Here is a 25741-nt window from a genome sequence, read left to right as displayed (position 1 = left end):
TTATGAATCAGTTTGAATATCACAGTTTTAAACTATATAATTAGCTTTATACATAATTCTATACATTCTATTATGTATCTCAGTCTGAATTGGAAGACAACATGGGTTGCGTCAGCCTCCTTTGTCTAATTTTTCCAAAGCGACCTCTCATTCTATCCATAAATTCTTCCTCTGTTCCTTTTTGACGTCTCCCTGTTGATAAAGTCAATCATACTTTGTATGTTAATGGTAAATGAAAATATTCAACATATCTATTTCCTTAAGCATTATCAATACTTGTATACCATAACTGTAACAATCTCGGCATGATTTCATCATTTGCCAACTTTTTTTTTTAAATCATTAATCTAAGAAGAGTGGTTATATCTTGAAATGTACTATTTTGACGTCCGAGAAGTGTTGAGAATTGGCGATAGTCAATGTTGCCAAAACATTTTTCGTTTAATTCCTGACTTGTTAAATTTTACATAATAAATGTATTGTAGGAAAAAAGATAAGTAAAAAATAAGTATATTTTCTTTGAAAAATTGGTTAAAAGTTGTGTTTTTTTTTCAGATACTATGGAGAAAACTAACGAATCCATCTTGTATAGAGATATGTCTTTATTTGATGAAAACTAAAAAGCAGTAAAAACAGAAATTAAGAGATGGTTTAATTTCAATATTTGCGTCTTGTTTCATGCACTTTTATGGAGCCTGTAAATCAAATCTTGCAAGTAACTGATAAAAAGGACACAAATGCATTCTTATTTTTTTTCTATTGCTGTTTGCCAAAGAAAAATGATAATCAGAATATACATACCTATGAGAGATAGATTTTCGATTTGCTTCTCAAAATTTTCCTCAATTTCCTCTTCCGGAATTGACTGATCTTTGTTTAGTGGAGTCTCGTCCTTTTTAAGAAAAGGGTTAGGGATCTCTGTTATTGCCACTAAATGAAGAAATGTTCCCCATCTAAAATTGTTTAATAAAAAAAATATGAACCATTTAGCAATGTTTCAAACATATACTCATGAAATCCGTCACGTTTATCTTTGTAGCAAAGAAATAAACTTCTATATACATTTATCTTACTCAATTTCATAAATTTAATACAAATATTATATATGATTGAAACAAAGTGAAATTTGCCCTTAATACTGCAAACAAATTTCAAGAAAAAAAAATACAAAAATGAGACTCATATTACGTAAATAACAAAGAATGCTTTTTTTCGTTATTTTAGTCACACGTGTTTAAACAATGTACACATTTCAAACAGGGAAAGGCTACGTAAATTATTTTTATATTTCAAAAATAAACAAAAAGCAAATAATTAAAAAACAATAATTCATATTTTTAATGCTGTCTAGATCTAGTCCGTTTTATAATTAATATCCAGACTTTATTCTGTCAAATTTAAAACAGGAGGGCCTTGGGCCACATCCCTCACCTCAGAACTTCGGCTAAGAGAAAGCAGAAATCAGTTCGGTATTTTAAAGAAAAATATAAATATATAAGTGGTTAAATCTACAGGTACCTCCCCCATCGACCTCCGGCCAGAGAGATGGGGCACATGATTTGAAAAAAAAAAGCCTTTAATCTACAATTACTTTGGATGCTCCCATATCTTTGACTTATCATGACTTTTGAATTTAAGATTTTGGCCTACATATTTTATCATCTATTGAGGCCACACCTTATCCGGAGAATGATTTAAAAATACTTGAATCAACACTACCAAGAGATGCTTCTGTATTTATATGACAAATCATGGTTTTCCAGTTCTTGAAAAGAAAAAAGAGAATTTTACAAATGTTCCTATGTATTATGTAAAATTTTTGTCACCCATTGTGGCCCCACCCCATATCCGGAGGCCATGATTTAAGCAGACCTGAATTTCCACTGCCTAAGGATGCTTCCGTATAATTATGACCAATCATGACTATCCTGTTCCTTAGAAAAAAAAATTCTGAAGATTTTTCCTATGTAATCCTATGCAAAACTTGATCACCTTTTGTGGCCCAACTTTACCCCCCCCCCCCCCCGGGGTCATGATTTGAATAAAGATGAATTCAAACTATCTTTGGATACTTCCAGATGTTTATGACCAATCATGCTTGGTTTTTCTATTCTTAAAGGAAGATTTCTAAAGATTTTCCATACATACATACATACATACATACACAAACACACACACACACACACACACACACACACATATATATATATATATATATATATATATATATATATATATATATATATATATATTTGTGTGTGTGTGTGTGTATTCCTCTCTTCCAATTTGTCCCCATCCTCATCCGGTTGGTGGGGTGTGATGGGACGGTGATAATTTGTAATTTGTACAGAAATCTATACCACCTATGGGTGTTTCCACATTAGTGTCTTCTTTTCTGGCCTAGTGCTTCTTGCGAAGAATATTTTATTACAGATGTCATTATCTTTTTCACTTATTAGTAATTATTTATCTCCCCTTTGAAGAAGGCTTGGTCCTTCATTTAAAAACACACACAAAACAAAACCAAAAAGAAACTTCAATTCCGTTTATCCAAAGTTTGGTTGATATTGGTCTAATGACTCTTGAGAAAAAAGGCAACAACGTGAAAGTGAGAATGTGAAAATGGACAGCTAGACAGACAGACATACAGTTGGACGCCGAGAAAAATGTAGTCAGAAAGCCTCATTTGAACTTTCGGCAGGTGAATGAAAAGAAAAAAAAACCTTTAAAGCGAATGTACATTGATTGAGAATAATTGCATTTATTATAAATATTTTCAATGTAACTTTGTTTTCGTAAAGATTTCAAGCATGATCGCTGTGTAAAAGAAATAATATCAAGAAATAATTCAGTGCATTAAATAGAGTACCAACAAACCGCAAACTTGTACCTACATGCAACTGCGCTTCTCAAACCCATACAACTATGCTTATATGCATGACCACACACACACACACAATTGTACCAACCTATGCATCACCATACCACAAAACTGGAGGACGAGAATCAGAGTAAAGAAAATGATAAACAGCAATCCCAGGACATCTATGTCTATTTTGTCTCCATTTTCCTGCAATTGCAGCGTTGAAATAAAATAAATCCATTGTAAATCTGTTTATTTACATTAAAAGATTTATACCAGAAACATAATCCCTTATCTCCCTCACAGAAGAAGCATAAAAATCTATTTTTTTGTATTTCTTCCTAATAGTCCATGAGCCACTGGGGGTGGTCGGTACCATTTTGAGTGAATAAACCTTATAGTGATATTTGGTAAGGTATACCCCTAAGTATTTAGGAACTGTATGATAGCATCAAATCCGTCGTGGTTTCCATGCTGGAGACAGAGTTATTGCCCTTGATTTGTTCAAATTTGGTATTTTGATCTGAATACATTTGCTACCTCGAAAGTATTTGTCACACAGTTGCCAACCGTGATAGAAAGTTTGACTAGAATGTGCAATTAGTTATAGATATGAGAATGACCATATTAAAAGAGCATAAACTGACTTAAAGGCCCTGATTCTAACAAAAATTGCATTTTTTTTTCACTTTTGTTCAACTATTACCTCGTAAATCTTCATAAAGTAGAACCAGTTAAATACCAGTATTCATATATATAATGAGGCAAATGTTTATGCACATGTGTTGCTCAATTTTTGATGTCCAAAATGTAAAATAAATTATCGTCCTTACTTAGAAAAACATAAAAGTGGCCATTAGCATCATGGTTTACTTTGAAATTATATAAATAAAGCATTTTGGATGAAGGCTCTACTGGAGACCTGAATTGACATTTTCACAATATCATCATCATCATTACCAATCATTTTCATTATCATTGTCTTCTGTGTTTTCATCCTCATTTAGTTCATTGTCTGATTCGTGAAGTGATTTTCGATTTTCACATTCAGCAAGTTTACATATATCAGTGCAATTAAGTCCATTTATCATACACACACATTTCGGCAAAGTACATCTTTCTTATACAATTGCAGGCTAACAAATCAAGCACTGTCTCAGGAGCTGGCTGAAGGTCTATCCAGTGTATAACTAATTGCTGTACACCCTCTTCCTTTTCCATCTTCCAACCTCTCCTAACTGGAACAGGTACCTCAGGATCCTGCCAAAGACACCTTTGCCATATTGCTGCCTGGTAATTTGCTCTCAGGCAATGCTTCTTCAAACAGTCTAAGCAAGGTGGAAGCTGGTGGCTCTCTATCTCGCCCTTTTTAGCACAGAATAGGTTGTATCTTAATTAGGTCATTAACTTTTCTGGATGATGCCTTTGGAGCATAAAGACGGCAAGTAAATGCTCCTAACTTGGTCATTAAATCTTCACAGAGAGTTCCCATTCCTTCCCTAGCTCTTGGAACATTTCTTGTATATCTTTGCTACCGGTCATAAGTTTCAGTGCACTTGCTTTTCCTTTCCAAGCAAATGCACTTACAGTATCGCACCCAGTGAAGGAGTGCAACCCAACAAGTTCAGTTCCGATGCTGGTGGCAACTTTGTTTATGTCAACTAGTCTAGTCCAAGTTTTACTCCCACATTTCAAGAACATCGGAACTCCAACCTTGTCACTGAAAGCCAATGCCATGATGAAAACATCAGCGTCCTCTGAGCAAATTTGTATGGCACTATAGCCCTGTCTTGCTGCATGAAGAAGTAGGCGTCCATCTGCCTCTTCTTGCAGGCTCTGGAGATCTGCTATCTCCTCGTGGGCTGGAGATGTTATTCTGTAACATTTTTCTATCACGTCTGCATAGAGAACCTTTCCATGCAGCCTTTCTGTAAATTCTGGCTTCATCCATTCGTTCACCAAAATCTTAATGATGCTGTTTTTGTTGTTAATCGTGCTCAGGAAACTCCTCCACTGCCTGACTATTTGAGTGCTGGTAATATTCTGAAGTTGATGACTATTTACTCCTCCTCGAAGTGATCTCTCGCTGTTCTTGATTGAGTTCTCTATATAAGTGTTTAATAATACATCTATCCTATCACTGTTCACCCCGGCCCTTAGTACCATTGAAAACACTGTGTTTGCAATATCTCCAAATGTAATTTGATTACCTTTCATCTTCTGAACTAAACTCATCCCGTCAATCACTGATGCAGAGTTCTCTGGCAGTTCAGCTACTGACACATTTTTTTGTAACGCTGCTGTTATTATTTGTCTTTCGCAGCATCCCATCTGGTGTGGATAGAGCCCACGGTAACGGTCCTAGTGGATACGGAAGAATATTTTCCATCTGCAAATTACGACCTTGTGCCATCACTATTATGCGACCAAACAAGGTTCTGTCAGCTTTTAAAATTGCTACGCGTCCACTTGATTTCACTTCCCGCTTTTGGCTCACATTGCTGAATGTCTTAAGTCTTTGAGCCTTAATCGGGTCATGGAACTTTATATCCGGTGAATCTGCCTCCAGTCTTTCATTTCTGAAGGTTATGTAAGCTTCTTCACCAATCTGATATGCATTCAACAAGTCCGCTGTTATTTCTCTTGGTGCAACCCTGGCAGTTGATATGCTAACAAGATCCTGCTTCTCTGCAAAAGGGTTGACCCATTCCTTTATCAAATCGACAATTGCTGACACAGTCTGTTCGTCCCTCTGAAATCTTGGACGTTGTAATTCTGTATGAGATACTACTGATGATTTTTTTTCCAACCATGTGCCTTAGAAGTCCTAAAAAGGAACTTCGATACTCTGCAGTTATATAGTAGCGATTAATAGCTGCTGCTTTTAAACTGAATCGAGCTGTTCCACCAGGTGTCTGTGTGTCCTTATTTACGGTGATCTCAGTGGTTTGATCCACAGGAATTCGTCCAAAAGAGTTTTTGCCAGAAATTTGCATTGTAAATTGTCTACTTTGGAAGGCTTCATACACACAGTGATGACATTCCTTTAGATTTGTCATCTGAGAAAAATATGGGGAAAGATATAACTCAGTTTATCGTATGCAAAACACCGTGGGATAAGTTTGCATACAGATGCATAAGATGTTCGAGAAATTCTTGCCACAAAAGTACAAGGCCCTGGAAGAATTGACTTTGCAGCAAAACATTGTAATTTTGTTGGTTGATGTCACTGGCCATGTCATTCACTTGATCCAGGAATGTTCTTCTGTCAGCAGTCTTGTCTGGATAATTTTCCTCCACCCAAGGTATGGACTCGGACCAAGCCAATCTCAGGAGCGCCTCATAGATACACTTGTGTACCCTAACAGCACGGTTGTAATGTTTACCATCAAGAACACCATTTATGAACCCCTCAGCAACTACCCCGTACTCTATGCATATATCCTTTAAACCGGCATCTCTAAATCGCTTTCCAAGAATAGATAACGCGTTACAAATAGAATGGAATGTTCCCATCCTAAGCAAAAAGAGTGAAAAGCGCTCTTTGTGTTTCCAAACTATTTCGGAAGTTTTGGCATAAAGTGCTTGATCCATTACCACAATTATTGTTTCCAGATGTAGTTCTAGTCTAATCAGTTCTGACTGATTCAAAATCTCAAATACTGTAGACAAATCAGTTGCAGGGGCATTGATTGTAGGTAAGTATCCAACAATATCATCCGAGTTGACTTCTTGATCTCTTATGCAGATGTGAAACACAGTCCAACTTGGTACTGACTGATTGTCTGAGTCAGAGAGTCTTGCAAGCATCCATAGTAAGTTTGTCTTACGGGTTATTTGGCAAGCCTGCTTTGTTTCTGGGTTATCCTCTGCTGTTGAAAGTGGTTGTGGACCCAGTCGTGTACCAGCTACCTAGACTTCCAGTTCCTGATCTCCAACAGTCACAGATCTCTGTTTTTGCTTCTCAATATGCGGCAGTTCAACTGGTTGTGGAAGTGGACCATAAATAGTAGGCTGTATTGCTATTCCACTGACACGATGAGAAGTGCCCTTTCCAGTTAGAGTTTCTTCCAGTCTATCTATGTTGTTCCATGCCAAATTTGTGAATACATAGAGTTTTATGGAGGCTGGTATGACAACCCTGCGGTTCAAGCCAGCTGCCAACTTCTGAAGACAAAGTGCTGTCTCATTTTCTTCCAGCTGTGAGTAAGATATACCGTGTCCAAGTTTATTTAATATCCGAATGAGCTCAACATTTCCTGTGAGTGTTTTCACTACGTTTGGTAGGAGAAGGTGTTTTGGCGGCTTGTATTGGCCACATGATACTGCATAAATGATATTTTGGCTGAACGACTGGACAAGAGTATTACTTCTTTCTGTTTGATGATTACTGTCAGGGTCTCCAGCTAAAACTCCACAAAGAAATCTCTCCAGTGTATTCGGAATGGCAACATGAGCACTTTTCATACCTGCTTGGTGCAATTGCCAAGGTGTTGATTGCATTTCTTGCCTTATGATCGATCTGATATGGGAAGATTCCTTATCTATTGTTCTATTGATGTCAGTAGATTTTGCTTTCCAAATCGTCAGCTCTCGATGAAGAATTTGATTTTCTACAACAACATCCCTCAATAAAACACTATCAGGAACCATGAGAAGCTTTCCTTTGTTGTCTGGGAAGATATCAACCGATTCGCCAAGCTCTGTCTCCAGTTTCCTTCGAATGTGTTTCCTTGTTGTGTCTTGCATATGCTTAACTCCTAGGGACAGCATAATAGATTCTAGCTTTTGTGTCAAAAATGCTACGGGTACAATATTTTTGCTATTAAGAACATCACTTCTGATAAATTCAGAAAGTTCCTCATATGCCTCCCTTAAGATCTTTTGATATTGTTCATCACCATCAGATTCAGTGTTTGTTCCATCTATACCTTTTAGTTCAAATTTCTTGACCTTGGTGTACTTCTTGTAGCTAGAAATATGATAATGAGCTTCAGCAGCAACGATATCCCTACTTGTAACTGCAAGGATTTTGTCATCACCTCTCTGAATAGCACATTCTCTTAATGTTTTGTCTGCTCTTAGCTGTACTGCTTGGACAAGTTTTTCTCGTGATCGCGTGTTCTTTACCCTTTTCTCTTGGCCACAAAAATACATTTCTGTTCATACACCCTTGCCTCTATGGATGATTTTCTGCTTGGTCTTTTTGATGTTCTTCCTGTAATGTAATGAGAAAACTTGCCGAAAATAAAATTTACTATGTATCTACAAAGCGAAATTCTGAAAGGGAAAATGAGAATAAATTAGACCATTAAGCATTCAATGCAATATGTTATGTCGACTAAGTGCATGCATTCATAAACTTTTTTCCTCCTTTCTACCGCTGCTGCCTGCCTCGTCAGATGGGCTTTCTGCTGCTTTCCTTTTCAAAGTTTCCAAATCTCTCTTCATAGTGAAGATGCTTCGGCATTTCCGGTGGTAGTAGATTTTAGGGATTTCGTCTTCTTCGAGTTTTTCTGAAAGTTTTAAACTGGTTCATGATTTCTAATTTTAGCTGCTTCTAATAATGTAAGCCAAGATTCAAAGTTGACAGGACTTATTAAGTGTTCATCATCATCTATTGATTTGTTCATGTGTATAATGCATTTGGGCTTGTCCTCTGCCATGTTGTTTCTTCCATCAAACCTGTGACAAAAGCATATTTGATTTGTGACACATGAAATACAGAGATTATCAGGATACTCTTTTAGAAAAACGTTGTTACCTTTTGACCTCGACCTTATGACATATTGTCGTGATGGGTCTGTTTCACATATTCTTTTCATAAATACCCCTAGAAATATTTTTTATTCAAATGTTGTAATAATATAATATATCTATGTTACATGTAAGTAAAGAATATGCGCACAGAATAAATCAAGGGAAATTTTCGTCAATTTTCATTTTTAGGGTAGGGATAAAGATTTACTATGAAATCAAGTGATATATATTTGTTACTGAAAATATGTTTTGAATTGCCAATTAGTGAATAAAATTCCTTAAATAAAATGACCGTGCAATATGTTTTGATGTGAAAATTGTCACAGAAGTAATTTTTTTCAGCTTATTATAATTCCAAAACTGCATGTTCCACTTTATGATCATGGGTAAGACTATATACCTACATATTTATGAGGGCTCATTACAGAGCCAATATTGAATAATTATTGAAAAGGTTAATAGCATGGTCTGCATCTGAAAGAATTTCCAAGAAAATATCAATCGAAATAAGATAGAAATTGCGCATTTAATAAACCCACCTTCTCCTTTCATAGACACAGTTGAGAGAACGAACATATTGGGTGTATATAAACGGTTGATTCACTATTAAAGCCACAATCAATTGAATGCTATCATACATTTTCTAAAGGTAGAGATACATGTCCTTCAAAATATGACTATGAAAATTATTCACCAAAGATGGTACCTATACCGAAAAATTCATGGCCTGGCTCAGGGACTATAAAGAACCTTGATTTGAAAAAAAAGTATAATTAAAGAGTTGAAAAGTAATTTGCAATAATTTTGCAATCTGTTTGGACATAATTTGTAGCTCGTTTTTATGATGCCTGTCTGCTTTTATACTTCAAGAATATAAATGATAATGTACAGAACGAAACTTACTGTTTCTATTGTATTTTGAAAGATAACAGCTCAATCAAACATAAAATGTACTCACAAGCGTTGTTAAAGTGACAATTGTTGGTCTCCTCAATTGAAACATAAAATTTATGGAAACCCAGATTAAATTCAGAACAGCCATCCCAGCGCAGACATTGTTTCTTAATTCCTTTAACTTTTCTCTGTCTTCTTTTTCTTTTGCTTCGTCTCTTTGAGGGGGTTTAAGATACCTTTATAAAGGATAGTGTACTAGTGCATACATTAAGATATCTTCCAAAAACAGCGATGTTGGCGTATACTTCATAAACAGTAATGCACACAAATAAATACTGAGAGAATAATTCATGATTTCAAAGATTAACATAACAATTATATATTTTTCATTTGTTTCTAGGATATTGTACTAATCTTCACATTTTATCACTACAAGACTTTGGAACACTGAGGTTTTAGCAATTACACAAATATTTAACTGACTTACTTGTCAATGAATCTTTTCCAGAATTCCTCTTCTTTTCCAGTCATCTCTACACGTTTCCCTTTAAATGTACCTGTGCTAATCCATTCTGGTTCTGATACAATATCACTCTGTGGAGTTCTTTTTAGTTCAATACTATTCTAAATTTAATAATGATAATTATCAGCATCTATCAGAGTTTTTTTTACGTCATCAATTGAAAAAAAGAACTCGTCAAAAAATCTGTGATCCTTCAAAATGGTGAATAACAGGACCAATTTCTTATTTGAAATATTTTTTTTGTATCTGAAAGAAAAGAATCACGTACTTGTTTTGTTTCTTGGGTATTCCTTTTTGTTTCTGTGCAAACAATAACTTCTTTTAGCTCACCTCCGGATGCTTTGTCTAAGGTATCATTCTTTTCTTTCATTATTTCTCTAACCAGTAATTTAACATCATCCTCAGACATAATTTGCTTTGAAGGAGTATCTGTAATCTTCCGAAACGGTGAGAGTATCATAGAAAATATATTTTTCTTTTCTTTTGCTTTGGTATTTGCTTTCCCACTTTCTCTTGTTCCCCAAGAAACATCATTTAAATTGCATAATGAATAAATTATCAAAACAAGAAAGCCGCATGGTACCAAAACGAAATATAGTAACCCAAACAGAAGATTGTCCCACTCTCTAGGATGAAATAAAGCAGCTATCACAAAAATAGCTATGATTCCACAAAGAAATACCACACTAGGATGAAATGGCGATTCGGTGACAGCGGTAATGATAACACCAACAAGGACAACGATCATGATTATAACGTATATTCCACTCAGAATCTGTGCTACCAGAAGCTGGATGTTTGAGTTACAAGTCACGCAAATTATGAAATACAGGATCACAGGAGCAAGAGATGCAAGGTATGATGTAAGCAGATCAACGTTGAATACTGCTACAAAAGCTCCAGCAATCATCATCAAAATTGTGGCTGGTCCTATTATAGTTGCAACCATCAGTGACCCTGCGGTTGGGGAAAATGTTGTGAATACAAATTACAAATATCACTTCTTCATGAAAAAGATTAAAGACTATAAGATTTATGTACGTTTCATATTAAAAATGCTTCCAGAGGTTAACATATACATACTCTCTCTCTCTCTCTCTCTCTCTCTCTCTCTCTCTCTCTCTCTCTCTCTCTCATCCTTTGAGTTCCAATCAAATTAGGTAAACAAACCTTGATACAAAATGTACAGCCAGCTTATATTTGCATTAGCCTGAACTGTATTTCTACAATCTTGCAGAAGAGACATAATGTTTGCAAGAGTTGAAGGACCCCATCTTTTTCTTTGCTTGAAATATTCATTAAATCCCTCTGGTGCGTATGTAAAAGCATCTGCTCCCGCTGCATAATCAACTCTGTAGCCTTGTTGTAAAAGTAAAGTACACAGCCATCTGTCCTCTCCTGGTTTTAAAAAAAATCTTGTCGTTTATTGTAAGCAATATCTTTTTTTCACCAAGTTCAAGAAAAGGAACAGAAAATATTTTTAGATAGGAGCAACAAACCTTATCTTATCCAAATTACATGGGATTGCTTTAGACCCATCTTGTTTTTGTTCTTGATCAAAAAAAACTAAATGGCACACAAATTGAAGAAAAACTGCAAGTCTACTCGCTCTTGTCTTTTATTAACAAGTACTTTCTTTTTGTTTTACATTCATGTCAAATAACAAGCAATATATTTCGAATAATACTTTAGTGCTTAGTTTAAAAATAATTTCTTCCAGATAATGTTATTTTAATACTAAATGTTCTTCACTAGAAAAACCAAAGGTATATTTTCAGTACTTTTATTCAGAAGACAAACGAATGAAATGAGAAATCAGTTTCTGGGTGATATATTTGTTAAGAACAGTACAACTACAACTGCAAATATAAGTCCTACCCTGATCATACATGAGATGATGTGATGCTTCTGTTGGTAGTTGTGTATATTTTTTCATCACATTATCATCCATTAAGGCGAAACCTCTGAACAGGCTGAAACATCCAGGAGAACACAGTACACATCCTAATACGTGTTCCGTCGCCTTTTGAAGCCAATGAGCAACTGCATACTCGAATTTTTGATACCAAACAATCGGACCTGAAATTGATACCAATTGTGATTTACTTGCTACTGAAGGGCATTTCACTCAACAAAGGTGAAACTGTGTTGGTGAAATTGTCACTGGTAATTTAGAAAATGGAAATGGAAGTAAAAGATTAACAGAAGCCATTCAAAATAGAAAATGACAATTCTGACTAGTCGCATTAAAAAAAAGATTTTTTTTATTTGAAATGATGTAGAGAGTCCTAATCTGATGCAACAAAAAATAAATAAATATAGTTAGATTGCATTTTCTACTCAACGTATAAATTTTCATAATGAATTAGAATATTAATGATGAATACCACTTCCGATTGGGTGAATACGGCCACATGTAGCTCCAACTCTTTCGTCCTTTCTCATTCTGTCAACAAGAATCCTCAGCGACCCTGGTGAAAAATCTACATCTCCATCCAAAGCAAGGAGAAATGTGTTGTTTGCCTACGTTAAGGTAGTCAGTTGTTTGATAATGTTATTGTACTTTTATTTAAATTTGCCTGCTTTTATAGATCCACGTAATTCAAAACTTTAATGTCAAGCCATTAAAGATTAACCTAGACAAATAAATTCATATGAAAATATTCTACTATAAATGAGTATAAAATAAGATCTTGCAGCATATTTTAGATACGTTATAGATTAGATAAAGAAAAAAAATCTACCCTCGGTTTTAGAAGTTCGTCAAATGTTTCTGTTCTTCTTTTCAGGGATTGCACTTCGATAGTTAAGCGATAACCGAGCAAATAATACATGTACATTACCTGGAAGTTTGAATATTTGTTTACTTGATATATTAAATCATTGTAAATAATCTCGCTTAAGGAAAAAAAATATGATACATGAATATAAAAAGGCTATTTACTCTATATCTTTTTATGTATCATACGTATGTGCTTGAATATATTTATTTATTGCAATATTTTATCCATACAATCTGAACGTGTAATTTGGTAGCACATTGTATCAACTTTACCTGTGACCATCTCTTCTTGTTTCGTATCTTAGTTTTATCTTTCAGATGAATAAACATAAGGTTTTTCCCAGGCATTCTATAAACGATTTGCGCTCCATAAACTGTACAAATAATCAATGGCTTTTCCAGTTTAGTCGCCTTTGCGTGGACTGCACTGTATAAGAAAACTCATACATGTAAGTGAATTGTAAAAAGAAATAAAAAGAAGAAAGGCACAGTTAATGCCAATGTGATGGTACATATTGTTCTGTACATACTGTCGTCGGCAACAATATGTACCTTCCCTCACTGCACACATTGTCGCTCATCTGTACATATTCTCTTTTTCACCTCACCGGATCCTTTCTGATCACATTCTGTTTGTCGTTTGTATGCATCCGTGGATAAAGGACATTCAAGTTTGTTCAAATGAAGGGCCATGTCTTCTTTTAAAAAAAGTAGTTAAGAATTATTAAAGATTTAGTTCTTTTAAAAAATCTTCTCAAAAAACTTTTTTTGTGAGAAAAGTTGTAACTTATGTGAAAGCTTCATTTTAAGATGTAGATTTAGTTTTATTCAGATTATGTCCCTCGGGGGAAGGATGGGGCTACAACAGGTGTTCGAAGTTTTTCATAGAATATATAGCTAATTTCTAACAATATATTCGTCTCAAGAGCTACTGGGTAAGAGATGATACTTATGTGAAAGCTTCATTACATATAGTGTAAGTTCAGTTCTGTAGGTAATGTCACGAAAAAAAATCCCTCACTGCTCAAGGCCCTGAGTCCCACCGCATAAAGGTCTAAATTTGCAGCTCTCCACCGGCAAGTGGTGGTGTCTCCATACGTGTATGAGTGAAAAATCTTGAGAGGGACGCTAAAGTAACACAAAACAAAAAGAATATCAATTTTGCTCCAATCAGGACCCCAAGGGGAAGGATTCGGCCACAATGGATAATCAAAGTTTTACATAGGAATATATACATAAAAAATCTTTAAAAATTTTCTCCCGAACCAAAGGCGGATCTTGCACCGGCGCACCCCTCCACCCCAAACACGCCCCACTCCCCATTTTTTTTTCTTCCTTTTTTTTTTTTTTTTTTTTTTGTTTTTGTAATTTCTGTTTGTTTTACTTGTATATATTTTCAATTCTTCTTAAATTTTTTGCTTGTCAAAAATATTTTGAATATTTTGAACCGGCGCATTACCCCTCCCATTTCTGAAATTTCTGGATCCACCACTGAGAACAGCAGTACCCCGTGATTAGTGATGCTTATATGGAATCTTCAAATCTTGTGCGGCCACAATATAGAAATATATAGGACAATTCTTTAAAATTTTTCTTCTTCTCAAAACAGCAAAGCGATGATTAGTCATTTTTATATATTTACATATGCATTTTTTTCTTTTATGTTACACTATTTAGGCAAAGTATATCTATATCTGTGTAAACATAGGTTTTCATGTCATAAATGTTTCTTAAATTGTACGATTGCCTTACATAGTTATGTGACATATACTAATGGACGACACTATGCGAAATGAGGGTAGGTACACATTGTTTCCGAAGACAATATGAAGAAGGCGACAAAATGTACCATCACAATTACATTGCATGAAATAGCATTCGAGACACTTCAATGTGATTTACACACAATTGCATGCACAAAACAACCAAAAAACAACAAAAAATAAATCTTTAAGCAAAAATATCTACACTTCTACATGTACAATATGTACAGTGAGGGTAAGGTACATAATGTCGCCTGCGACAATGTGTACATGTGCAACTTTTCAGCCAGTGACAATATGAACCGATGGAACACAATATGTGCAGTGATGTTAGAAACATATTGTAGCCGGCGACAATATGTACAAAACGACAATATGTACAGTCACAGCCATCAAAAAGGGGCGTAGTCTAATTTATACGAAAAATATCAACAATGATATCACAAAGCACTTACAATTCTTATAGGAATACCACAAAATAAAATGACAATAAATATTAACAATGGTATCATACAACACTAACACTTCTTAAGAATACCACAAAATAATATGACGTGCAATTTTAATCTGTAGGTGACCATCGAACTACATCGAAACTTACATTTTCATGCTATTTTGTCGTTAATTAACTCAAACATTACATGGTAAAGGCATGTCACTGATAGCGAGGCACTTGTCGATGTGACATTATTCAGTAAAATATGACGCAGTTGTTATGGGTGGCGGATCAAGTAATATTTCCAAAAAGAAAACTGTATTTTATTATGTACAAAAATGTTTTTGATCATATTCAAAAGGCCATTAACTAAGACGCAATGTCTTTTTATGAATTTATTAATATATTAATATTTATTTCCGTAAATTCCCTAACAATCTGGTATTGCTGTATACATTTATATATACATATGATAACATAAGGATTCTAATAATCACAAGTAATGCTAATTCTAGTGCATAGGCATACACACACAGAATTTACATGTTTAAGTATTTAGCTGTTTGAAAAGTGCTGCAATCCTGGTTAAATCTTGAAAACAATTAAGAGCTTTTCGGTGTAACCACATAACCTTTGGCACATAGTCACATATTTTAATCAGATTTTGCCTATTATTACAAAGACATATCAAATAAAACTTGGTTACTATATGTCTTTGAAGTTTTCAGCTACTTTTAATCTTTATTGATCCTTAAGAAAGAGTAATGAAGAGTACTAAAACATTACACCTTGTTGCTACTTATGCTATCGAGAAAGTATTTAGATGAAGAAAAAGGTAAGCATGAGTACAGTTGAACCGAAAACTGCTTAATTTTACTAATGAAAAACTATAAAAATATTTGAACTTACGTAATAAGGTATTGGAAATGTTATTCTAATAATAAGCTTCACGGCTTCCATGGTAACACAGTTTAGCAAAACGAAATTTTCATTGAAACTATGTTTGACTGATACTACTTAAGGAAAACATAGAAAATCAAGATTGGCAAATTTACATAGATAGGACATTGACTTGCAGATGGCACAAGAGAAACTGGTATATTTCAACATTGTATATAAATCATGGAAACATGTTAGAGAGGTTTAAAGTGATAATTATTCTCCTTAAGAATTTTAGTTACTTTTACATAATTGAATATCATTAACTGTAAATTTGATGAAGAAGATAGCACTGTATCCTAGGTTACCAATGAAAATTTAGATTAATTACTAATTTGCAGAGTAAAAATGAAAACCACCACAGGACGAAAGACCATCTTTAAGCAATCGCTTAATGGTGGCTTAATGGTAGCTTAATGGTGGCTTATAGAAGTTAATTACTTTAAGCTACCATTACGCCACCATTAAGCTGCAGCTTCTAGGTGCTTAATGTCCAAACTTCATTAAGCTACCATTAAGCCACCTTTAAGCTGCAGCTTAATGGTGGCTTAATGTCCAAACTTAATTAAACCATGTTAACACATCCTTTATCAAGTCTTTAAACTAACTTGCTAAGTTTAAAGCTGTTTCAATAAATTATTTACGCAAAATCTTATTCTATTCATAATTTTGTCTCGCTATTTCTAACATCTTTGTCAATGCGTATAAATTCGGCACTGAAAACAGCTTCAGTAAGTGCCGCGGCCTTAAAATTTTCGCTATCAAGAATACGTTTGTTTAAATCTTGTTTTAAAATTATTTTTATCCATAAACACACAATAAATATTAGTTTTTAAAACAATCAAGCTGTATTTTTCTTTCGTGTCTGGAGAGCCACGTTCCGCTGCCGAATTCATAGGAACTATTGTAATATACAGTCATTTTCTTCTGAAAAAAAAATTATCTCTAAGTCTCTTAATTTTTCTTTGAGTAGAGAAATATTTAAGATATAAATATATAAATAAAGGTATAGTTTACATTGCCAATCATTGAATTCTATTATGAATAATTTGAATTAATCCGTGGTTAAATGCCATTATTTTCCCCCTTTTAAAATGATGCAGAAGTAAGAATTTATCAAAATATAGTCGATCTTCAATGATTGTTATTTCAAAATCGATTTTCAGAACAGTCGATCAGATTAAACATGACATCCGACCAGATTTATACACATATGGAAGCGGGGTAAAATATAAACAGTGTACAGTATATCGACTGGTTAGACAATAGACCTTAGTTAGGTTTCCCTATCAGTCCCCGGTCAGCTAACAGGAAACTATACACGACGTACAGTGATAGATTTTGATGATGAATTATTTTTACAAAGCTTGAAATTAAACGCAAGCATATAACAAATTAAACATTATGATTCTAGGCAAAAAGACAATTATTTTGATACCCATTGTGATATAAAAAGAGTTCAAACTGAAGTTGATATGTTAAAAAAATATTTTATAAGCCTAAGTGTTACGCAAAGATTGTCAATTATTTAGATACAAAAAACCGTAATTATCCACAGCATACATGTATTCAAAAGAACTATAATCTGTTTTTCCTTCGTTCTCTTTCGAGAATATATTCCTTTTTTATAACAAAATTGTGTTATATCTGTTGAATTTCAATCTTTTAATCATGCTAATAAAACTGCGAATAACAGAGCGAAGAAATCATAACATAAATCAAAAAGTTGTTTTACACCGAACTCCACGGTAGGACATATGAACGTAATATAAAAATTAACTTTAACATATATAAATATATTTATTTATATTATTGATTATAAAAATAAAATTAAAAACATTAAAATATACAACTTCACTCCATATAAATTTTGTTAACAATAAAGGTGTTATATTTCCAATGAATTTCAACAGCCCAGATAGTCTAGTGGTTAATGCGTTCGCCCCATAAACCAAAGGTCGCGAGATCGAATCCTTGCTGGACCGCTTTTTTTTATTTTATTTATTTATTTATTTTTTTACTTTTCTCTCTTTTACATTATTTTTGCCAAATTAATAAATGTGTAAACTCCACATTTATATTTTGTGAGAGTAAATCATTATAAACATAATATTTTACCTATAAAAGCAGTTTTATCGACTGCGTAATGGTGACTTAATGGTGGCTTAATGGTAGCTTAATGGAGTTTGGACATTAAGCACCTATAAGTTTGGCTTAATGGTGGCTTAATGGTGACTTAAAGATTGTCTAGAAGCTACCATTAAGCACCTATAAGTCACCATTAAGCTACCTTTAAGCTACCTTTAAGCACCCATTAAGGACTTTGAAATGACTTAATGGTAACTTAATGGTGGTGTATTTATTACTTAAAGATAGCTTAATGGTGCTTAATGGTGACTTAAAGACAACCATTAAGCCATCCTAAGCCAAGTTTAAAGGAAGTGTTTCATCTTGTGCACGTTCCAGTGGTTGAAAGTGACATTTTTTTCTTCCTCTAAATATTTAATAACATTTCAATCAAGAAATATATTGAATGACTTATTTTGAATAGTACCTATCTGATAAAACTAAAGTTGAATATCTCATATTGATAAAGTTTGTTGAAGAAAATAACACTCTTGCTATGGTTACCAAGAAGGGAAAAAATATTAGATTTTGTTAACTTTATAGCAATATGATAGCCTATGGAATAGCTTTTTGTATCCAGTAAAAGATTGTGTGGCAGTCAAAATTGAAAGTCAGGTTAGTTGTTTATCAATATCAATCAAAACGTCTTGGGAATCTATTTACAAGGTGGGTATCCACGGAAACGAATATTTTGCAACTTTTTTTGTATCAAAAGGATAGGATCAGATTAAATGATACACAGAGTAAAACTGAAATTCCTTTTCGGTATTAAAGTTATGGCCAATCAATAAAAAATACCATATTTCGTTTTGTTATATATTATAAGGATCTTTGTAATTTGGTTGTATTTCATCCTATAATTGCTTTTATATTTTAGTTTATAATTTCATTACAAATGAAAGAATAAAATTATTACTTTTGAAAACTTTCTTTCCATTGTACAAATGTAACATATGCAATAGTTGATTTCCCAGATATGTTTACATGTATCATGATTTCAAGATATCAGGCTTTCAAACTTTGAAAACAGCCATTGTCACTTGTTTTCATTTCTGAACTGTTAACTTTGGGACTCTGAACAGGTTGAAAAATGTTATTTTTCAAACTTTAGGGCATGTTGCTATGGTACCCATGACGCATAGCAACCAATTTTGCAGGATTTGAGTTTACCGTATGGAAGGCTTTCATCATAGAGAGTTTGGAGAAATTCTGAGACTTTGCGTGCCACAGCTCCTATATTAAAATCGTTATTTCAGAGAATAGGTCTTAATTTATAATTGCTTTGATATTGTAGTGTACGGTTATGAAAAAATGAGTAAAATTATGACTTTTGTATAGTTTGTTTTTATAGTAACGTTTGTAATGGTTGTGATCCGAGATATTTTTATCAAGCATTTATGACTTCACGCCATCAACATTTGGAAACAGTTATTGTAACTTCCCTGCTAACCATGGGACACTTAACATGTTCAAAAAATACCATTTTTCACATGTAGAGCATATTACCATGGAAACCATGACACATATCAGCCAAGTTATGCTTTATTTAAGTTTAGGGTTTCAAAACCTTTGTGAATGAAACTTTAGAAAAATTGTAGCATTGTGATTGCAGCAGCAAATCATTACAGAGAATGGCTCTCTAAATGTAGAAGAATCTTTATAAAATCGAAGACTTGGTATAAAAAATTAAGAGGTGAAATAAAAGGATTCTTAGTTCTTTTTAAGCAATATGAAGTCCCCTCCCGACAGATGTTCTAAAGATATATATGTTCAGAAAAGATCGATTAAATCAAAGTCATATTAACTCTTGAACCATTGGAGATTCTGAATTAATCCTCTTTTTTTTTTCTTTTTGACTTTGTTATGGCAAAACTTGATACATACCTTGCAGTTTCATTCATTACAGACGCAAAATTTCGTACAAAATCGTTAAGATTATTTTTCTGGAAGGCGTCGTCAAAAAGAATATGTGCTATATAAAGATTAAAAAAAATTAAAACATATCTGAATAACAAATATTGAAAAGGTGTAAAATTTGGTAAAGGCAAACTATTCCCTTTTTACTCTGATGAAATATTGGGGATAACGAACAGTATTCAAGCTCAAAGTTCATTAAAAGAATACAAATCGGGAGAAGAAAAAACATGGACCTCCAAAAACATCAGAGGTGGGATCAGGTGTTATGGGGGACTGATCATCTCCTACCGATCGGTCACACCCGCCGTGTGCTCATTGATATGATTTTAAGAATATAAAAATGTGCAAAAGACAATGATACATACTTAATTAATATCTAAAATAATTGTTTCTTGAATAAATCACTATAAATATATTCCTGTTTTAACAGAAAACCTTCAAATTCGTAAAAATCTTGGTCTCTATCATTTCTCTCAGACTGATCCTTGTCGACTCTGCAAATAATAAAAAAAATACATGAGCGTTACCAGATTTCAGAGTTTAAAGTGATGATATCTTTATAAAGGTTTAAATGTATAACACAATGACTGTAGTCTTAAATCTAAATTCCTATTTTGGGGGGATGTTTTTAGTAGCTCCCCACTCGCCACAGTACATACATCTCTATACAATTATAGTAACTACTGTCGAGTTTTTTCCTTTATATTTTTTGAGGACTCTTGTTTATCAGATGAATGAATCTAAGTTTCTTTCTATAAGAAGGCACGAGGCAAGGTACTTAAACATTATTCCATCCGATTTGTTAAGTCTCTAACGTTATATGACATTGTGTAGAAAGTTGCTTTCATAATAAATTTTAGGGAAAAAAATGTCAAAGACGCAATACTAAATATGGGATACTTCTTTGATGTATTTTTTCCCAAAACAATAACATTTGGTTACCTTTGTTACTTACCTATACAAAGATTTTAGTAACTGCTTCATTTCGTGTACAGTTTCGTGCCATAAAGTTGCACATGCAAAGACACGAGGATGTATATTTTCTTTCCGTCCACTAAAATTCGAGAAAAATTAGAAGAAAATATAATGATCTTCTGGATGTTTTTATTGAAAAAAAACTAGCTTAAAGATGTTCTAGCATAGGAAAGCACTGTAACATACCTTTGATTAACCACTATTTGAGCTCTAGCACTCAAAAAGCAGAGTGCTTGATATTTTTTTTTATTTCAATTCAAAATTTGATTTCCTGTTTTGGCTCAATCCACCCCATCCCCTCTTTTGAGCCTCTTTACACACATTGAAATGCACTTCAACCAACACTACTTGATGATTTATTATTCTTTAGGGGGAAATTATTATTTTTTTTTTTAATCCATATCATTTTATGTAACTTTTGAAACCGTTTTGGTGGCCCCATCCTTCCATCACGGAGGGATTATTCATATTATCTGGGATTTTCACAACCTGAAGATGTCTGTATATTAATAAACACATGCTTCTAATGAGTGTCTTGCTGATCTTGAGAATATATCTTTTTTATGAATCCCGATACATTCCTCTATGTAACGATGATCTCATTACCCTCATCTCCCGTAAGACTTTGATTTGAGAACAGTTGAATCTATACAATCTGGCGATGCTTAAATATGAATACCATGGACCTTTTTTGGGTAGTAATAAAGGGTATTCCTTCTCAATTCCATGTAAGTCTTTTAACCCTTATTGTGATCTTTCCCTGCTCTATCCCTAGGGATCATACATGTATTTTGAAAAAAAAGCAGATTTCACAGTATCTTAGAGTCGTTCACGAAATTTACATCATTTCTAATACAATTAGGTCTTTTTATTTATAAAAAATAATTTCTTAGAACCACCCCTTGAATACAATAATTATACCTTCTTATACATAATTAAATAGGATTCTATTTCATTCTTTTCATATACACACGAAACGTAATGTACGTACATGTCTATCAAATAAAGATTTCATTTTGATTCATTTACTTTTGTATTTGAAAAGATTGTCCTGATCAAAGATTTCTACGTGAACAGAAAGTATTTTGCCCTTTCTTGAATATCTTTCCTTGGAAGGGTGCATTGTCTTTCGGTTCATCAAATGTAAATTCTAAAATACGGGAGTGCTATGTGGCAGGTTTAATTATATAAGTTGAATATTACAGACGAGGGTATGCCGAACAATAGATTGATAGAAAAGCGTACTAGTCAAATAGCTGTGATAAACTTAAGATTATTAAATGATAACCATACCCATCTTCCTTTAAATTATTCTCTTCTTGACCATTGCTTAACCTGCTTTTGCTATTATTGTCTTTCTCCTTCTTTGGTTTTGTCTTTTCCGTATTTGATATGTCTTTTAATATTCGCCTTCTATTCATTACCAAATGTTGCTCCATTAGAATTCCACAATATAGGGGATTGACAAACAGGCTGACAAAACACAAATTCATATTCATAACAAAATTCTATCAATAATAATGGTTTATTTGCTATTAAGTTTCAATAAAATCTATAACCTATTTACTGTCAATCTCTTACCGTTTCATCTTAGCAAGTCGCTCTTGCGAGGGAAACCAAATGTGCTGTCCGACCCAGTACAGAGATATAAGTCAGATAGCAAAAACTGAAATTTGAAACCAATTCTTCGCAAACCCATGATTATGGTCACATGCAATATCTAAGTTACTCGAGGATATCACAGAAAGAAAGCTGTCACTGTCATCACAGTAATAAAGCATACTTGTGATGAAAATCGGAGTAGAAATCAGACAAGGAATGGAAAACGAAAATATTTGCATTTGTAGTTTACAGGCGGTATATGCGACGTAATAACCGACGAAACTGGATATGGTTAGAGCAATTATGTCCGAAAAAAGGTTTATGTTGTTATATTTGGCAACTGCTGACCAAAACTCAGAACTGAGGAGTCCCAAGCCCTCTCCAACCAGAAGGCGTGCGGATAAAACCGTCATTCCTATCTTTGTTATTGAAACAATAATACCAAAATACGGTCTGCTTTCTTGCAACTCGTATTTTACTTTTTTTATGCCTGGCTGAAAAATCTTACAAAAGTATCCTTTGTCGGGAGCAAAATTTTCCCACCAAGATAATGAAGTGAATATGAAAACTGCAAAAACTTTGATATACATAAAAGTATTGTAGGAAATTCCTTTCAATATTCCCGGCATATCCCTCTTGTTCTCAGTTATGTTAATTTCAGCTATTTCAGGCAAAAAGTTTGTTTCTGGAAGCACCAGAATTGGAATTACAGAAGCCTGAATGATGACTGAAAGCACATCAAAAATAATAATTGTTACTTTTCTACATATTTGCATTTGTTTTCCCACCAGTCTCTGTTCTGTAAATGTAAATGGTTTCAAGACACTGGGAATAATAGCAATAGCACTTAGTACGCATATTCTTTGAACAGCTCCAAGATCAGGCATAAGTTGAAATACCAGTATGCATAGTCCAATGGAATGAAAGGCTTCAATTATGATACACTGCAATGATACAATTACGAGGTTCTGTTTAAAATTCTTGAAAATGGATATCTTCTTACAGATACATAGTTGTGTTTTTTAAGGAAGGCAAAATACTACAATACGACTTTCCCAGCAAATATATATAAATGTATATAATGACTACTAAAAAGAATTACAATATATTACAATTGTTTAAATCAGTTTACCATTAGAACACTTGCAAAACTTGGTCGATTCATATTTCCAAAAAAGACTTTCCAACAACTTGCAAAGAAGTTGAGAATATATGGAGTGCATATAGCAAACACTAAAAGAAGACTGTGTACACCGTAATCTGAAATCTGCAACAAAAATAATATATATATATATATGTTGTAAGAAACTATACATTGGTGTACATGTCATAAGTTAAATTAACTTTCAAAATAGGATATGCTGTATTAAAGCTAGAAGTACCACTTCATCCACAGTTCCAGTAGAATTGTTGGTAATTTCTGTGTAATTTCTCAGTTTTGAAGTAGCAATTACAAGACTGATTTTTTGAATTACCATGGAAGACAGTAAAATTATGAACAAACAAAAATACACAAGAACTTTGATAATTCGAAAACTCGTATGGGAATGGACATCATTCTGTTTTTGTTCCCTGTCCAGTACTTTAAATCTATCCCAAGACCTGTAAGATAAGAGTTTCAATGTAATTATTTTCATTATGTGACTTATTTGCTATCTTTCTTAAATGTTTGAGCATATATATATATAGAGAGAGAGAGAGAGAGCTCCTATGAAAAAGAAGAGGACCAGGGGTTTAAGGTCACCTGAGTATATTACAACACTGTAAAGGATCCAAAGAAGTATGACAAAATTTGCTGAGAGATGAACCTATGTTGCCAAAGAATTTCGAAAGTTTGGTAAAAATGTCATGGCATTTTGTAATGTGCGAGAACCAAACGATATCCTTTGGATCAAACTTGGTTTGCCCAGGTCCTACAAGGATGATAATGAAGACAGAATACAATGGACACTCGATTAGTGTTTGTGGTATTCAATATACACAGATTTGATTTTGTCATTTGCGTAATGCTACAATTAGAGATTGTTCTATCTTACGTATCCGTATAAGTATACGTATCCGTATACGTATCGAGGTATGCGAGGCATCTCGATTCCGATGTCTAAACTATTTAATAAAATTTCCATCGTTATTTGTTTGGTTTTAAAGCGGCCCCATTCATTGAAAAGTAGCGTATGGTATTTTTTCTAATGAAAAAAAATGTATTAAGCTGCTGTAAGCCCCTATCATTTCGTGGAATTTTTTTTTTTTTTTTTTTAATATAAAAATAGAAATGAAATTAAGTAAATTTGTATTTATGTTAAATATATTGCTTAAAAATTCCATTGCAACTTTGTTTCAAATCATTTATCGCCCCCCCCCCTCTTCTTATATCTCCCATTCTATAATTTACATATACCATTGCATGACATAATCCCCCCCCCCCCTGAAATACAGAAGACGTTAATATCAACACGATCAATAAAACCGAGTAGCCGTTTTTTTTTTTAGAAAGATCCTTCAAATTAATTACATTATTCGCTTCTAGACCCTTACCAGTATATGCTTAAAAATGCCAGTGTAATACCCCCTCCCCGGCACACATGCAAATTTTGATAACGTCAGTTGACTTTCATTCATTTTTTTTTTCAATGAACCACTTGACAAATGTGTGTCTCCCCCCTCTCCAGTTGCTGTAGAGTAATTTATAAGACATAGATGTATCATTATTTACATGTACATTATCTAAACTTACATATGTTGCTTCAATACTTAGTCTTCCTGATATTGCTTACATGAAAAAAATACAACGTCTAATTTATAACTTTATTTGGGATAAAAATGAACGAATTAAACGAAACACGCTAATCGGTAGAATTTCAAAAGGTGGCCTCTCAATTGTTGATATTGAATGTAAATTAAAAGCTTTAAAAGCGGCTTGGGTACCTAGGTTGTTAAGAAAAAAGGTATTTTGTACAACATTTTTGATGGCTATTGTAAAAAATTAAATTTTGATGCTCCTTATGCGTTAAGTTTCTCCGATAGAAAGAAAGAAAATATAGAGAAACTAGAGAAACTACCTATTTTCTATCAACAAATGTTATGTTGCTTCAATGATTGTAAGCCTTGTTCTTTGAACAAAATGTCTTCCGATAATATTCTTCAACAGCCGATATGGAAC

The 25741-nt window shown here is 33.5% G+C and overlaps 1 protein-coding gene across 1 annotated transcript; it reads right to left on the bottom strand.

Moving 5' to 3' along the window:
- Nucleotides 1–24218, bottom strand: LOC133197837 (chitin synthase-like). Its single transcript, XM_061334026.1, is given in 18 exon segments — nucleotides 1–192; nucleotides 802–953; nucleotides 2970–3070; nucleotides 9582–9753; nucleotides 10005–10141; nucleotides 10309–10997; nucleotides 11211–11438; nucleotides 11919–12119; nucleotides 12428–12563; nucleotides 12785–12883; nucleotides 13096–13249; nucleotides 19972–20059; nucleotides 20440–20498; nucleotides 20960–21038; nucleotides 22328–22452; nucleotides 22561–23525; nucleotides 23714–23848; nucleotides 23967–24218. Coding segments are annotated over 18 exon segments (3885 nt in total). The 3' UTR covers nucleotides 1–79.
- Nucleotides 24219–25741: the final 1523 nt, after the last annotated feature.

Source organism: Saccostrea echinata, unplaced genomic scaffold, assembly GCF_033153115.1.
Source record: "Saccostrea echinata isolate AGI-Se365-2 ecotype Australia unplaced genomic scaffold, CSIRO_AGI_Sech_v1 ptg000032l, whole genome shotgun sequence".
Taxonomy (NCBI): domain Eukaryota; kingdom Metazoa; phylum Mollusca; class Bivalvia; order Ostreida; family Ostreidae; genus Saccostrea; species Saccostrea echinata.
Note: the sequence above shows the minus strand (reverse complement) of the source record. Positions and strands in the feature narration are given on the sequence as shown.